The sequence below is a fragment of the Hylaeus anthracinus genome, unplaced genomic scaffold, assembly GCF_026225885.1.
Source record: "Hylaeus anthracinus isolate JK02 unplaced genomic scaffold, UHH_iyHylAnth1.0_haploid 14798, whole genome shotgun sequence".
Lineage (NCBI taxonomy): Eukaryota > Metazoa > Arthropoda > Insecta > Hymenoptera > Colletidae > Hylaeus > Hylaeus anthracinus.
In genome coordinates this window covers 1-16,810 of record NW_026534559.1, presented here as the reverse complement: position 1 = coordinate 16,810, position 16,810 = coordinate 1, and the positions used below count along the sequence as shown (strand labels likewise).

At 40.9% G+C, this 16,810-nt stretch overlaps 2 protein-coding genes across 2 annotated transcripts; one reads left to right on the top strand and one right to left on the bottom strand.

The window, feature by feature from the left end:
* Positions 1-894: 894 nt before the first annotated feature.
* LOC128892696 (ras-related protein Rap1) lies at positions 895-5,240 on the top strand. Its single transcript, XM_054153241.1, has 3 exons — positions 895-1,191; positions 1,649-1,930; positions 4,372-5,240. Exons 1-3 carry the CDS (start codon positions 1,009-1,011, stop codon positions 4,459-4,461), a joined length of 555 nt encoding a protein of 184 aa, XP_054009216.1. The 5' UTR covers positions 895-1,008; the 3' UTR covers positions 4,462-5,240.
* Positions 5,241-5,299: 59 nt separating this feature from the next.
* Positions 5,300-12,108, bottom strand: LOC128892695 (carboxylesterase 5A-like). The gene is made up of 2 exons (XM_054153240.1): positions 8,882-12,108; positions 5,300-7,696 (listed from the first exon to the last, which is right to left on the bottom strand). Exons 1-2 carry the CDS (start codon positions 9,002-9,004, stop codon positions 6,374-6,376), a joined length of 1,446 nt encoding a protein of 481 aa, XP_054009215.1. The 5' UTR covers positions 9,005-12,108; the 3' UTR covers positions 5,300-6,373.
* Positions 12,109-16,810: the final 4,702 nt, after the last annotated feature.

Genomic DNA, 16,810 nt, shown 5'->3' with positions numbered 1-16,810 from the left:
CGTCTAAAAATCGCGATTCGAAAGAAGCGTCTGGTGATTTACAATAATTACTACCGTCCATTTCGGAAAGGGAACCGAAAACGCGACGTTTTATTGTTCCGCAGTTCTCGTGGAAAAAGTGGGTGAACCCCTCCGGCGGCCATCTTTCATTTACAAACAAAGCATCGGGAGGGAAAATGTTTCCGAGGTGAGGACAACGAAGGTGGAAAAAAAATCCGCGAAATCCGGGTGGCGTGCTCTTTGTCATTCGTCGTAAATGAAATTTCGCGATTCTAACGCGTCCTCGGCGACGGCGAGTTCTCTCGCCTTATGGATTCCAAATGGAAAAATTAAAATTAGACCGACGCGATTACCTCCAGTTTTTATCGTGATATTCCAAGTGGAACTTTAAATTAATCCAGTGTTCGAGAATCTCATTGGGAATTACAGTTAATTCGTCGATATGTTTCGTGGGTAATATCAAAGTTTAAACAAATACAAATTCTAAATGAAATATGTATCTTATGTATTAGGTTGTCTATTTATATAAACACTGCCACAGAAAATAATTGAGCGCAAGTCATGGAAGAAACTTTGGGGACAACCTAATTTCTTAGATGTTAATATTGTATAACAGTAATGGAGCAAAATGAATCGTACGCAATTTAATAATGTAAGATTAGACGTAAAGTATTGTGTACGTATTACTTATTAATGAAATGGAAGAAACTTTTGGGAAAACGTAATATGTTTTATATATTATTGTACGTCCTGAGTGCATAAAATCCGCAGTCCATATGTACTGCAGAATGTAAACAAGCCTCGCAGTCAAAGACCGAAAGCTCGAAAGGTCGTCGTCCCTCTGTCAAATGATCACGTATCGTTAATCATTACCGAGCCAAGGTGAAGATGGAACTTCCTTTTCTGTTTGCAGATCCGTTCGACTGAACGCAACGAGAGGAGCAAAAACGTGGCGGATTCGGTGACCCCTCGGCTGTGACCAGGCGCACAGAGAATTAGGGCAAGGAGATGCGTGAATATAAAATAGTGGTGTTGGGTAGTGGAGGTGTAGGCAAATCTGCCCTCACTGTCCAGTTCGTTCAAGGAATCTTCGTGGAGAAGTACGATCCGACGATCGAGGACAGCTACCGCAAACAGGTCGAGGTCGACGGACAACAATGTATGTTAGAAATCCTAGACACAGCCGGAACGGTGAGTTTTTCTGCCAGCAGTTCGTCTGCCAGCTGTTTCCACGCCTTCTTTGCTTTTCTCCCATTCAAAATCAATCTTCCTCCTCCTTTCTCAAATATCCCATTCTCTTAATAAATTTTCAATCACCTATACAAAGTTTCTTGTATCGTATTCTCCTGTCCACAAAATAAATATAAATAACGTTATAGATCAATCTAAGCATAGAATCCCTATTAGCAAAGAATCAACAGATTAACAGATCTTTCTATCTTTCTCTTCTTTTCCTTCTTTCCTTTTCTCCCATTCAAAATCAATCTTCCTCCTCCTTTCTCAAATATCCCATTCTCTTAATAAATTTTCAATCGCCTATACAAAGTTTCTTGTATCGTATTCTCCTGTCCACAGAATAAAATAAAATAACGTTATAGATAAATCTGAGCGTGGAATCCCAGAATTAACAGATTGTTTGCGTTTGCAGGAACAATTCACAGCCATGAGGGACCTTTATATGAAGAACGGTCAGGGATTCGTGTTAGTGTACTCGATAACGGCGCAGTCAACGTTCAACGACCTGCAGGACCTCAGGGAGCAGATCCTGCGGGTAAAGGACACAGATGACGTGCCAATGGTGCTGGTAGGCAACAAGTGCGACTTGGAGGACGAGAGGGTAGTGGGCAAAGAGCAGGGCGTCAACCTTGCCCGACAATTCGCCTGTGCGTTCATGGAGACCTCCGCCAAAGCCAAAATTAATGTTTACGATGTGAGTAGAAGCGAGCTTCCCACCGCAAGGATCCCCCTGTCTTTTGTCTCTATGGATGGTGTTGGAAAACTTTGAAGGGGGTGCTGATTCTTGGAAGGCAATAAGCTGACACGACGCAGAATAGAGCATGTGAAACGCTGGAACCTATTCTTCTTAAAAAAATTGATTCCTCGAGAATAGACTCTTGTTTGTGACGAGTCGTAAGTGTAGAGTCGGAATAGGATTCAATTGTTAGGATATTATAGATAGGTCTCTGTTATCGAAGTGGTCCTAGTGGATATTGGGGGTTCACGTGCTGGAGGTCATCATTTTTCATTTCCTTTACATTTTTAGCAAAAATGGACCATGGCCCGAATGTATCATTTCTCTTTTACAAACAGATTCTTAGTCTCTATGCCTTAATGCTCGCCTATTGATCGTCATTAACCCATCAACATTTTCTTATAAACTCTACCCCTTGAAATAATTCGTCAGATCTGATTCTATGTTTAAACGTGTCCCTATCTCTGTTGCTGATATATTTTGTAACGCCCTATTGCTTTATCTTATATATTTGCTTCAAAATGTTATCGTACTCCATCGCATCATTTGCTGCCAACCTGATAACTTACATTGCTTTCCCACGAGCGGCGAAAGAGAGGCGTGATTACGCCGAGGTAGCATTTATTGTGTGTTTGTACTGTCGCGTATCTTTATGTACCGTTGATGCAATTGAAAAGAAAAGAAAAGTAAATATTCGGTGAACAGGACTCTTATCCGCGATCTCCAGCAAATGATCCGACCGAATTTATTTACGACGACTCGCCCGAAGCGATGAGAGAGATTGACAATCATATTAAGATATGCCAGGTACGTTCCTTTCTCTATTTACGTATTTAAAAACCATTGAGTTATCGCATATACTATGAATCTGAATTATAAAACGAAGTATCTCGAATGACCGACTGAAAATTCAACCGTATCCTTGATAGATGACGCGTTCGAGCCATTGAGTTGTTATTCTGTAAGTTTTTAAAAACAGCCGAGTCGCTGTTACAAAATAACAGTAGTCCGTTCGAGAGGCCATTGTTGTTTTCTAATTAGTGTGACGTGTGGGAGTTCAAGACCGTTACGAAGGCCGAGATATTCTAATTGAATGTGGGAATGCAACTGTGCTGAGTGTGGGAGTGCGACTCGCACTCCCAGCTATTCGCCACTTACGGTCCTCAGTCTCTGGCTTCTGACATGTACACTGTGAATTAGAATTTACATGTCCACTACTCGGTGGATAAAAATAAAGACAACGAGGAAGATTACATCTCTGTCCCAATGATTGACTTCTTGAGTCATGGGGAATATAGCTAGCTTGAATTAAAGTAACAATTTCGTCATTTTAAAGAATGCCAACGCCGATGGTAACACTTCTGATGAGAGTATTTGATTTCCTGCAACGTAAAGCAAAAGTTTATCTCTAGACAGCTCGAATCGAAGTTTCCATTCTACGAGACCAGTTTAATTCAACCAAGTCTCGTAGTTAAAACACCTTCGCTTGGTTTCCCATCTCTAACCATTTCAGAAGCCCCAGCACCACTTGTAAACAAATTCTCCATAAAACTGTCGCATCCGAAGTTACCGAGAACTGTTGTTTTAAAGTTATCTCATCTTACGGAGCCTTCAAATGGGGATATCCGTTGCCTGTAACGATTGTTTCCCTCCGCGAGCATGTTTTCTCAGGAGAAGCTTGTTCTTTTGTCGAGTCCGTTTTAAAGATTCCTCGTTGAACCGTACTCCGAGCAATTCCGTGCGAGTTCCCTTTGCTCGAGAATTCATCTCCCGTGCTTGCGTTTGGTTACTTTTGTTATTTCGTTCGTTCCACAATTGAGCCGTTGTAATTGGGGCACGGGTTTTCTTGGTGGCGTCGAGTGGGAAGCACACTGGCCAGCTTTTGTCCAATGCGCGATGCGGTAATTATTTGGGGCGAATAAAGGAAAATTGAATGCTGCATGGAATGCAATTAAGGGTCCACTTAGGAACGTTTGTTTGGGGATAATTGGAATCGTAGAGATTAACGAATCCAATGGAAGTCAAGTGTAAACATTACTGTCTCTACTACCGTGACAATGTTGCGTCTGTAATAATGCGTAAAGAAAATCGCAATTAGAAATCGCTGAATGACGAGACAGTCTGGGGACAATTATTTTAAATAAATTTTATTTACATTTATGTATCAACATCCACGCTGAGAAATACCCAAAGAATCTTCTCTACATACTTTTATAAAGACTTTCCAGTTCCTTCATGGAAACATTGTCGAGGTTCTCTACTACTTCTACTGCAACCTAGCGTTCATCGCCAATACCAAAGCCTTCTGCTTCTCGGAGTTCCTTGGACGAAGCGCACCTCCTTCGAGTTTACCCTAACACACGACACAGTTTACTATAACCATACCGTCTCCATTGCAGGTATTCTACGATCTAGTGCGGCAAATCAACAAAAAGTCGCCAGAGAAGAAGATAAAGCAGAAAAAGAAATCGCTGTGCCTACTTCTGTAAGGCAGAGATCCAGCAGAAGCCCACACTCTCCTGCTTGAACAAAAAATCCGGATGTACCAGTGGAGAACAGGGGTTCAGGCGACTACGAAGCAGATACTGGTGACGAGGAGGGGGCTGACGGAATCACGAGTAAACGGTTGCAACACAGCGGGGCGGAGACGGAGAATACAGATGGTTGTAGAACACCAAAAGGAAGGTGACAATGAGACACTGACGGAGGCGGGAGGCAGAGAGAGCAACGGGATGACGACGATGATGAAGATGGGGAGGGGAACAGCGAGAGGAAAAACTAATAATGTTGTATATACGTTGGTCCCGGGGTGGCTCGTGTGCACGCGCAAACACAGGCGCACAAAGAGTTTTAGTGTTAACGAGACCCCGTGGCGTCGGTTATCATTGTAGGAGTTTTGCATTAAAGAAGAAGAAGACGATGAGGAGGAAGAAAAAAATATGATTAATTAATGATAGTATATAAATATATATATATATATAAATATATAAATATATATTTAGGAGGAAAGGATGAAAAAGCAAAAAGAAATGTTTGGACGTGCGCGTGCGCAGGCCACACCAGCCCCCATGCGTCGCCCGCCGCGCACCTCTCTCTTAAATATAATATAATAATTATACATAGACGGTACACACACACACACACATACACACACACACACGATGATTATTATTACTATTATTATTATTATTAATTATTATCGAAGCATCAAAATATTCATAAGTTATATCAACCGTTTGTTTCTCGAACAATATATGTTTTTTCTATATCTCTCCGTATTAAAGCAAATAATAAAAAATCTCTCAGTGAATGTTAACAAAACAAAAATAGAACACAAAAAAAGAATAATACGAGGAAAAGAAACAGATGAAAAATCCCAGGATGGTTCTCCCTCCCTGCTCCGACCCTAAGACCATTTCCCTTTCGTCGAATGGATTCAAATGGACCCTGAGTGGTGTAAGTTCAGACGAGATACTGACCAGGGCTACTTCCAAATAATATCAGTCGAGGCTTTCCGATGGGTGAATACATGGACGTCTACATTAGAAACCTGTATCTAAAGGACACGATTTACATTCGGAACAGTATCGACACACTATTAGTTCTGGTTCTAACTACTCGCCATGGAAGTTGCTACTATAATTGCAGGAACAACGAATTACAACAATTTCTTTGATTTCACAAGCAGTTTTTATACATTTATTTTTTGTTATTCTGTTTATCGTAGAAAGAAAACGACTATATAAAAACGACCGCTTAACACCTTTATACACCAATTACATCGACCTACGACGAGCGGGAAAATCAAATTACATGGTACTCGATCTTTTTATTCGCTACAATAATACCGGGATAAAAATTTCCTGAACTTAAACCACCTGGTTCCTCGCTTGTGGAACAAAATCTACATCCTCTGTAATATTTTGAGCGTTTCAGTTGTCTCTGCGACTAATTTATCATTTTATTTTTATAGATCGCTAAGCGATGCCGATGCGTCCATGTTTTCGTTGTATGTTTGGGCCTCTTTTATGCACGCGTCGACGTGAATCCACTTTGTACAGTATTCATCTGCGATTCTAACACATACAAAGCCAGATATCAAAACGGTCGAAGCAACATTCAAATTATTACGTAGCTAACCTGTTCCAACTTCAAAATCGACGAAATCCGCCTCGATGGACGCGTATGTCTATCTAAACATCAACGATTTCTGTTTGTCGATTTTGAACGAGGAGTCAAAATAAATCTGGCGGACTGAGGCTCTCGATACTCGGCGTCGTACATGATAGGACCCATTCGTTTGTATACCAAAATATCGAAATTTGCATCGTTTGTTCAACGTTTGCGCAAAAGAGGCCTCGTTGAGCACACCAAAAAGACAATCTCCAACATCGACTGCGGTTAAAGGCACTGTAACGTCACAGCTACGACAAGACTGCCCAGAACAATGCTGCGAGAGGCTTCCCTCCACGTAGTAGAGCGGCTGGTCATGTTGCAGCAATTGTTCGTCGCTTCCTCGAGAACCATGGGATAGTATTCGTTCCAAAAAGCGAGCGCCATGTAGTCGACAGCGTTAGCGTCGCCCATGTCGACGTTCTTGTCTATGATCAGGATTCCAGGCTCCTCTTCCGTGTACGGCTCCCACTTGATGTTATTGGGAGAAGGATTCCCAGTTTTGGCGAAGTTGGCCAGCATGATCATCATCACCTCGCACATCTTCTTGTCGCTGAACTGCCACTGGATAGAACTGCCAGGAGCAAGGGGGAGTCCCCAGACGAAAGGAAGCTCGAACATGTGGGGCACGCCTGCCCATTCGGGCACGTTCTTGGTGACGGACGGGGTCTTGGGACGATAGTCGAACCTGTAAACGAAAGCCATCTTTTCCTTGGCCACCTTGCCAGCCAACAGAGTCAACCCGGCAGCGAAGTTCTTCTCGGTTTGCAAGTCTAGGTATCTGTCCCGAAGAACACCTTCGTCCTTGCTAGGAGGATGTGGTTTATAGAAGAACAACACCGCGTCAGCGACCATCTCCGGCTTCATTTCGCAAGTACTGTTGTCGTCGGGGCTCTGGACCATGGAAACGAAGTCGTCGGTGATCAGCATCTCGAATTTACTGGACGACAGCATGCCGTTGGCGTTCCCTTTGCCCAAGGATTCCATGTAGGCCAGGGCCTGCTCGTTATTGGTGTACCCCACGATCAACGGGACGCTGTTCAAGCTACCACCCTCTAACGCTTCTCTGGGGTGCATGGGGAGGAACGGATCCGTGGCGTTGTTGATCTCGACGTCCACTATCGGACCCCAAGTCTCTATGTCCGAAGACAAGCGTACCAGGATGTTCACGTCCACGCGACGCAGACACTCCATCAGGGCAGACGTGGGCCGTCGATAACAACCGAATTTCTCAGCGATTATGTCCACCACGGGCAGCTCCGTGCGAGGAGAGCCCACGGAGCTCACAGCGTCGCCGCTCATGGCGATCGCCTTGGAGAACTTGCCTTTGCTCAGGGGACTGATCAGGTGCAGACCTACGCTGATGGCTCCCGAACTGTGACCGTAGATCACCACGTTGGACGGGGATCCGTTGAAGTACTGGATCTTTCTCTGAATCCAGTCCAGAGCAGCGATCTGGTCGAACATACCGTAATTCCCTGGCGCCTCGGAGTCTGTCGTGGTGAAGAAGCCCAGGATGTTCAGGCGATACGCCACCGTCACGACTATCACCTACGAGAAATCATCGACTAGTTGGAACAACTTTTTTTCCAAAGTTTTATATACATTCTTGATTATTAACTCTTAATTGTTGCAGTTATCGTTAGACTTGGAACATGACTCTGACGAGGTCGTCGAAGGCGATGTAAAGGTAGAGTTTAGTACTGAGAAACTGTAATGAGTTTCGAGATCAATTTGATTGAACAGTGAAGATTCCGATATGAAATGGATGGCGAGTGGAATATGACTCTGACGAGGGCACCGAATGCAGAAGGTGATCTAAAAGAAAAGTTTATATGCAAAAGCTGGAATGCTCGTTGAAGAATTAACGAAAGGGACTGTAAACGTTAAATGTCACTACTCGTACGTGGCCATCAAATATGGAGGTTAATATGCATAGGGGGATCAAGAATTAGGGACGCAGTGCCTAAAGCAAGATTAAACTGTACCACTGACGTGTAATCGTCAAATATCGAGGTTAATGCGCAAGAAGAGTCGAAGAATTAGGGCCACGTAATGCTCGCGAGAACAGAGGAATATTAAACTTGAAATACTGCTAAGAAGAGACCGTAAAGTATTCAAGATAATATAAACAGATGGTTCAAGAATTTGGGGACACATGTTCAGCTATTAATACACAAGGAGTTATTCAAATATACGTAAACAAGTTGTACGAGTAATCCAGTTGCAAAATCAAGTCTTCTACGATCCCGATATAACACGCTGTTGTATTTATGACAATTTACGAGCTCGTTAAACGCATTCTTTTGAAGGAAATTTACGCAAGTAATCTCTTCGTAGCGTTAGGCGTAAGAGTTTTATGTAACAGTTCCTCATAAAGGTTCCGAATTAGCATTTATAGCTGTATATAAAGCATGCATCATAGATGGACCGCGGCCAGTGCAATTCCAAAGGTTGGATTTACCTTGAGGGAAAGTGGCACGCAAGAAACACCCTAATTTCGTTCGATTTTCTGTCGACTTTCAACGTTCGCCTCATTGATTCAGAATCAGAAATTCTTTCCGCGAATGTGTGCTAAGGTCAGAACATCAATGGCGGTTCCTTATTTCTCAGAACAGTCTCTTTGTAATGTAACAAGTTGAGATTAATCGACAGTTCGATTTTATTTTGTAAAATTTCATCGTCGTTGCAGCAACAATCTTATCTATCAGACGATATGCTTTACGATCGGCTTACTTTTTGTTTGTTGACAAAAATTGACGCATCCCAAATGGCTGGCGTGCCAGTGTTGAAGTCACCTCCGTGAAACCATACCATCACCGCCCATCCGTCATCCGGTCGGTTTCCTGTACAAAACATAAATAGTTGTACATTTAGGTTCGGGTAAACAGCAATTTACATTTTAAATTGTGATAACAGCGTTACAGAGTGGCTGACTGGAAAATAAAGAAGCTGTGAGAAGTTTTCCGGCACCTAATTTCGTAAAATGTTTGACCATCGCCCAAAAGTGTACACGTTAAATTGTAAATCTATTAAATTTTACTAAAAAAAATTTGTGTAGAATAGAAATCACAGCCCCCAGCCGAAGCGTTACAAGTTGTTTAATCGTTTATTTTAGAAGTGTGATTGAGAAGCAGTAGAAGAAGGAACCAATTGCTGGCAGTTTGGCCGTGAGATGGGCCGGGAGTAAATTCGTCACCGAAGAAGCAACCCTGACTGGCATTCAAGGAATTAATGGACTCGCATTCAGCCTAAATGAGTCTGTATTCGCGAATTCCGAAGATCGTCGAGACCGCGTGCGTGCTCGCGGCTATCCGGTTCCGGTTGAACCGGTGAATCGATCGTGACAGAATTTGCATAGCGTTATCCTTCGTTGGCGATGAGTCCTCTGAGGTTTGATCGCGTCACGACAATCTCTAGACATTTCGAGCGTTATTCTCGGTCAGAAATCCTTGAAAGCCTCGAAACTATTGTTTAGGAGCCTGAACGAAAAATGAGGCAATGGTAAGGCGTTACGAATCGTGTTCTCGTTTGAGTCCATCTTCTTGGACATAGGAGATGTGGATACTGTTAATCGTTTGGAGTATTCCAATTTCCCTGCCACAACTAAATACTGAATAATCGAGGGAAGGTTTCATGAGAAATAAATGCCAAAGGAAGTTGTAAATAATAACTCTACTATCGAATAATAATTACACCTAGCGTTTATCATGGAAATCATCACTGCTAAATAACACTTGTTCAAAGAACGATAATGTAGACCCTTCACCCCCGGATGACAGCCTTTTGAATCTCCTTTTATTTGGCCTTTCATTTGTCTTCTATTCAAGCACGTGATGGCCCAATTGTGATCCACGGTGAGTCTAACGCTTCCATTCTGGCGAAGCTGAAACTTTTATGAATCATGCCTAGCCGAAAGGCACGCGCCACGAGCACCCCTTTTCTAACGCCTGAATAATTGATTCCGCCAATTTCTTCGATGTCCTCAGGTCTGCTTTTTTGAAGCGTGCCAAGGTCGAAGAAATTCAGGCCGTTGCACGGTGGGATGCTTTCGATGACGCGATAACGAGAACAGTAGGCCCGCGCTAACAGGAAGCTCGGGGTGGTCTTCGTTATCGGCCCCGATGGCGTCTGGAGCCGTCCGAAAATAGCAATCGCGGAATACACACCCGCCACAACAATTCATTAGGGGCTTATCGCGATTCCAGCCGGCACGAATCTTTTGGCCAACGTTTCTTACACCTGACAAATAGTTCGAGGCTATTAGTTTTGCTCGACGACCGTGTCACAGGCTCCTGGAGACACCGGGGATAGATTTTGCTCGCGATTAAATAGTTCGATAGGAAACGTAACGCTAAACCTACCACGATTGGTTATATGAGGCTTTTCAAACTTTTGTACAAGGTTCTTATATGCAACATATTGTACATTGAATTATATGCAGTTGTTTCATGCGATATGTTTGCATTTAATTGAAAAAAATGTCTTGATGAGTCAGTTACTTGATCACTGTAGAAATATAATAGAAACGTAACGTTGGTAGGTTTAGTGTCAATGACACATCTGGTTGGAACCATCCAGGTGCATCTCTGCATTTGAAGTAGTGCTTACAGGCAATATATGAATTATATTGTTTCTTGCATTATTCAATTTATTGGGTCTACCGGAAAGTTCTGTCCGTTTTTAGAATAACACAAAATGATAAATTTCTCCTACCTTGAAGAAATTTTATCGAACGATATAATTTTATCGTTATTTATGACATCTTGCCAGCATGATGATCTATTTGTCAGGAGTAAGAAAGGTTGGCCAAAAGATTCGTGCCTGCATGATTGCAATCTGTATGTCGTTTTTAATGGATATGCGCATACTTGTCAAAAACTTGTTGTAACTGGAACGGACAGAACTTTTCGGTAGACCTAATAGTTCTATGTGAGATATGTTTGAATTTAGTTGAAAAATAGTGTCTTTAAGGCTAGGAATTCAGTAAATTATTCAGAGTCATACAGAAGCAAACAAAGTACATACAAAGTATTATTTTGTATTGGGAGTCGTGTAACAGGTCTCTGAATTTTGGGATAGTCAGGTGGGTAGATTGGAAAGCTAAGTTCAAGTGAAGAATTCGATAAATGCCTTTTGAAAAGCTTCTGGATCATATCTCTGGCATGTAGTTCAAGTTAGACTAAATTAGCTTCTGTTGTTAGGTTCAACTAGAGCCCCGGAGTATGCAAACTAATTTCGCTCCACTTCATCAACGAGTAATTCGTTCCAAAAGAATTTTAATTCAAGTATCAGGTCTCCTTATGTTATCTAAACTTCACTTTAACAAATGTCTCTTTTCAGTTATTCGATAAGTGGAAAAAAGAATGTTCCTGAAACGTACACAACGTCTTTGCACGCGTTTCAAAAGGGGAGGTACTCGGTCAGCCTAAATGGCATTCCACGTGAACGGATATTGTGCTTCAAAGCGTGGAAAATTTATGGAAAATTCCTGGAATATTCAAACGGCTGACCGATTCTGTCAGATTCGGCAGTGCGCGAAAGAAACAAAGGGAACCACGACAGAGAAAAGAGAGGGGTGGTTTCGTGACCGGCCTCACCAGTATCTTAACATCTCGACCGACCCTAAAAGATCGCGTGCCACGACGTGCGCCAGTTACTGTTACTCTTACTCCTTGCTGTTTCTATATCGACCGACGGTGGCTTGCCGGATCGGCATGATTTCCCGATTCACGTGTCCCCTTTCCTATTTTCCTCCTTTTTCAGCCGCAATTGGCACATCTTTTTGTTAAGGTAGTTCCATTTATTCAATGGTGGATTTTAACAAAACTTCATTCGACTGTTGATTCGACTCTTTAATTAAGGAGGCTCTAGTGGAAACAGAAATAACGCCAAGCAAAATTATAAAAATTTTTATACGGTTTAGGTTTTATCCCAAAAACACCCGCACAAATTTTGGGAAGGCTAGGGTACCTAAAAGCTAAGAAATAAATGTTTCAATTTTTCACTGTTTAAGTAATTGACGCCGAGATTGGATCGAAAATTTTATGCATAATAGAAAAATATCTGAAGAGCATATATTGATTTACAAAATACTCCGAGGGTATTTGTAATATTAATAATAAATTAAAGAATACTAGGAATACTAAATACGAACAGTACTGTAGTTTGTCTGAAAATAATTGGTTTATATTACTTTACGATACAATATAAATGTAATAGATATAATAACGACTACAAATCAATGTTTAACATAATTTTTTTTTTATTTGGATATAAAATTGCGAACAATTGTAATATTCTAAATACTATGCCAGATCTACTACTACGTGAATCAAGCGACAATAGTAACTCTATATTGACTTACAGCGTAACTGTAGAGCCTCCTTAAATTGACCACCCCGGTTTTATGAAGAACGACGTTAGAATTTTGTAATTATAACACATACCCTCATGGAATTTATTCAATTTAAAATTGGATATGTTGTAAACCTCGAAATTATAAACCATTTAAAAAAAATAAAATAACGATTATCGACCATCCGAGTTTGATAAAAAATGATATCAACTTTTGTAATTTTAACATAGCTTCTTTTGGAACATACAGATTTTTACATTGTTCAATTTAAATGAAAATACAATTTAGGAACTTGCTGAATACTTTATATGTTATAGAAGCCAATATTATAAACCATTACAAAAAAAAAAAAATAACAATTGACCGCGTCGTTACTGAGACATAATTCATATAAATCTGAAACTGAACACGTAGAGAAGCTACCTCAAGTTCTCATCTAAACTTAATACAGTGAGTGTAGAATGTATTCGTACACCGATCAATTTCCTCAAAAAAATTTGGGTGAAATTGTGGTTTCTTAAATTCTTTTTGTATAATCAATGATATTCTACATATTTTCAGAAATCTCTAGAATAGATATAGTATATCCAAACAACAATTACTGCTTTATATAATTTGCGAAATTAACAAGAATGTACGAACAATTGGTAGAAATGTAGAAGCAATAGGTATTTCTTAGGGGTGTGCGGGATTCCCGAAAATATTCGGGATTCCCGAGAATATTCGGGATTCTCGAGTTTATGCGGGATCCCGAGTTTATGCGGGATCCCGAGTTGATTCGATATTCCCGAGAATATTCGGGATTCTCGAGTTTATGCGAGATTCTGAGTTGATTCGGGATTCTCGAGTTTATGCGAGATTCTGAGTTGATTCGGGATTTTCGAGTTTATGCGGGATCCCGAGTTGATTCGGGATTCCCGAGAATACACGAGATCCCGCAAAAATCCGGGATTCCCGAGAATAGACGAGATCCCACAAAAATCCGGGATTCCCGAGAATGTACGGCATCTCGAAAATGTTCGGGATTCCCGACAATCTGCGATTTCCGAAAGTGTTGTTATTCTTGAAAATTTCAGCAATCCGAACGTACGGGATTTCGAAATTCCCGGGAAACCCGAACTTTTACGGGATCTCGAAATTCTCGGGAGTCCCGAATGGTTTCGGGATCCCGGAAATTCACGGGAATCTCGGATGTATTCATAATTTTGAAATTTTCGGGATTCCATCCCGATCCCGGGAGGAATTCCCGTCCCGACCGGGATCTCGCGCACCCCTAGTATTTGTACGATTCTTGCGACGAACCACTCACAGTAGAGTTTGTAACATAAACACATCAGTTTGTTGCTTTGTACGAATTAGAAAGCATTCAATTTTCAATCAAGTAATTTTAAAAATGGCTCCGACAGAGAAATGGAAGAACATCCCACTCCGAATAACATCGACATTTAGGTAATTTAATGCCTAAAGGAGCAGTAGTAATTATAAAATCAAAAGCAAAATCTCACGAGGTATTAATTATTTATAAATTAATGTAAATTACGTTTTTTTGTACGAAGTTTTAAGAATTAAACAGTTGTACGAATACTTATTGCTTCTATATTTCTATCGATTTATGTTTTTTCTTTATAATTTCGCAACTTATATAAATAACTGTTCTTTTTTTGTACTGTATCCATTCTAGAGATTTCCAAGAATATATAAAATATCATTGTTTATAAAAAAAAAAGTTAATAAATTACAATTTCACATAGACTTTTTGGAAATTGATCGATGTACGAATACTTTCTACACTCACTGTATTTAGTAAGGCGTCTAACATAAGATTCAACATAATCAACGTTTAACGTATAATTCTACAGGGGAGATCCCAGGTGTTATAGAGTAATTGCGAGGTACCAGCGACGCCCTCGACCCGTATTAGAAATTTATCAAAATTCTGATACGATCGCGACACGTTGAAGGTTATCGAAGATTGTCCCAAAGTACGTTAAATTATATCATTAAACTTGATAGTGGTACGCCTGGTGAACCAGTAACGTTTAATCTTGATAATGCTAACGTCACCTTAGAAAAAACATAGCGTATCATACTCGGAACAGCGAGGCTCACACTTTTTAATTCCATATGTTTTGCTATCGATCTTATCGATACGACCTTCAGAGTACATTTTTTTTCCATTTTTTTTTTTACGACATTCGATTTCGCGATCGCATGGTACGAGACATCCAAAATTAGTTCTAAATGATGTCGGTAATGCTGCTATTAGCTGAGCCCTTAACCGACATCCTTAAACAGGGAGATTAACGTACCGCTGACACGAAGAGGTTGCGTTCACTGTCCGTCGAGAAATTGGAACAGGAAATTACTGCGGATATAAAATTATTGTTAATCATACAGCGACCGTCGAATCTAATTAAAGTTTGCATTTAACAGGTATTCGGATCGATATTTTGTAGTCACGTTGGCGCACCGCGAACTGGCCTCTACAGGTTGATCGAGTCTCGATGCGATTTTTAGTTGGAACACTTCGAGCATTCCTCCCTCGAAAGTATGCAATATCTGATTTTGTTAAAACGAGCGAGTATCGAAGTAATTCAACGCCGTTGAAAGAAGTAAATTTGCGTTTTAGATTACAGTAAATTGTAGTTTCGCATCGAGTGCGAGTTGGTAACACTGTAATGCCAACCTGGCTGGTTGACTTGGTCACTATCGATGATAAATGAGTTCGAAGCGTGACAAAGAAATATCCGAGGGAACTCGTCGAAATTAAGTAATAATTTGCGGATCTTTATGCAAAATAAAATCTTTGTTTGTATGCCTACAAAAATTGAACACAAATAGATTTTACCCTGCAAATATTATAATATGAACTTTTCTTTCAATGTTTTTTATATTCTTGCATATTGTGTGCATTTTCTAGTTTCTTGAACATTCGAATTTGCTGTAAATGCATAAAGATCGGCAGTAATAATGTATCGAATGCATGTGCTCGCGAAATGTACGATACTATGAAGTCACGTGATCGCACTTCTGCCACGTGACGGCGCACGGGGAATCACAGAAGCAACTGCGCGCTCAACCGATTTCCGGGGTAGTTTAACACGTCAGCCTGGGTCACAGGACTCTTCATTAAGAAAACAAAAAGATTCATTCGAGGTGGAGCAATTAAATACAACGACAAATGTTAAATTATCTAATCTTCGACGGTCTCGAAACAAAATCCTGACGTCGTCGAAATGTTTACGAATTGGCACGTTAAAAATCGCGAAAATTGATGACGTTAACGCAGACGATGTGTAATAAATTCAGAGAATTTAGCCGACTATTATTTTGCGTTAATTTTCAGATAACGTTAAAAAATCTGTCGCATCTATAACTTTTCTCTATTTTAACGCGAATATTTTGTTTAGATCAAATAATTGATTCAACTTCAGTCAAATTTACACGAAATTGTGTAAAATAATTATATGGAACAACGCAAAATTTTTAACCCTCGCGTTTTATTTCTAACGTTTATTTTTGGTCGAGGAATCATCCACCATGCGTCACCCCCCATTCCATATTCGCGGCTAGATTATCGCTAGGGCTTGTTCGCGAAGCCACGGTTATTAATTCTTTCATGCGCGTGGCGTTGGCTCGATAAAAAAAAAAAAAGGTTACTTTTCTCGAACCGACGACGTTATAATCGCAGTCTTTTCTTCGAGTCGCGATAGGGATCGAGTGGTACCACGCAGACCCCCCCGTGAAATATAGAGGAAAGAGGGGAGAGCGGGAACGTCGTTGGTGATCATCATTACTCGGTGTTCGCGTGTTCCAAAGAGTTAAATGTTAGTTGGAAGAAAACGCTGTCGTGTTGAATATCGAGTATTTTCATCGGGCGGCCACTATCAACACAAGCGAAAATTATTACTCCCCCGTGGGTCTTTGTGTCAAACGAGCCACCTTTAGCTTTTGAACGTGATCGCTGCATTTCCCAGCGCCCGCTAATGACGCGGTTACGCTAAGTGGCTAATGAAAGCTGCAGAGAACGATATCTCACTCTGGACAGAGGAAATCAATTATTCCTTCAGATTTCAATTTCTCAGACTCTGAGACCGATGCGGCCATGTTCTATGTACAGATGTACACCGTGGGTCAGCTTAGATTTCACGTGAATTTCGTTGGAGCACTTTTTATTCCTCATTTTAAGAAGTTGATGTCTCGGACCGAATAATCTATATTGGCTCGAAAAAAAGAACAATAGACTAATAATCGTGAAAATTTCTACGAGGCTAAAATTGTTGTCTGTACAATTAGGAATGACATAA

What these genes read in the sequence shown, in the direction of transcription:
- LOC128892696 (XM_054153241.1), top strand. Translation starts at nt 1,009, where the DNA reads ATGCGTGAATATAAAATAGTGGTGTTGGGTAGTGGAGGTGTAGGCAAA. An exon ending in TCCTAGACACAGCCGGAACG is followed by an intron (nt 1,192 to 1,648) that starts GTGAGTTTTTCT and finishes TTGCGTTTGCAG; the next exon opens with GAACAATTCACAGCCATGAG. An exon ending in CCAAAATTAATGTTTACGAT is followed by an intron (nt 1,931 to 4,371) that starts GTGAGTAGAAGC and finishes TCTCCATTGCAG; the next exon opens with GTATTCTACGATCTAGTGCG.
- LOC128892695 (XM_054153240.1), bottom strand. Translation starts at nt 9,004, where the DNA reads ATGTTTTGTACAGGAAACCGACCGGATGACGGATGGGCGGTGATGGTA. An exon ending in TTTTTGTCAACAAACAAAAA is followed by an intron (nt 7,697 to 8,881) that starts GTAAGCCGATCG and finishes GATTTCTCGTAG; the next exon opens with GTGATAGTCGTGACGGTGGC.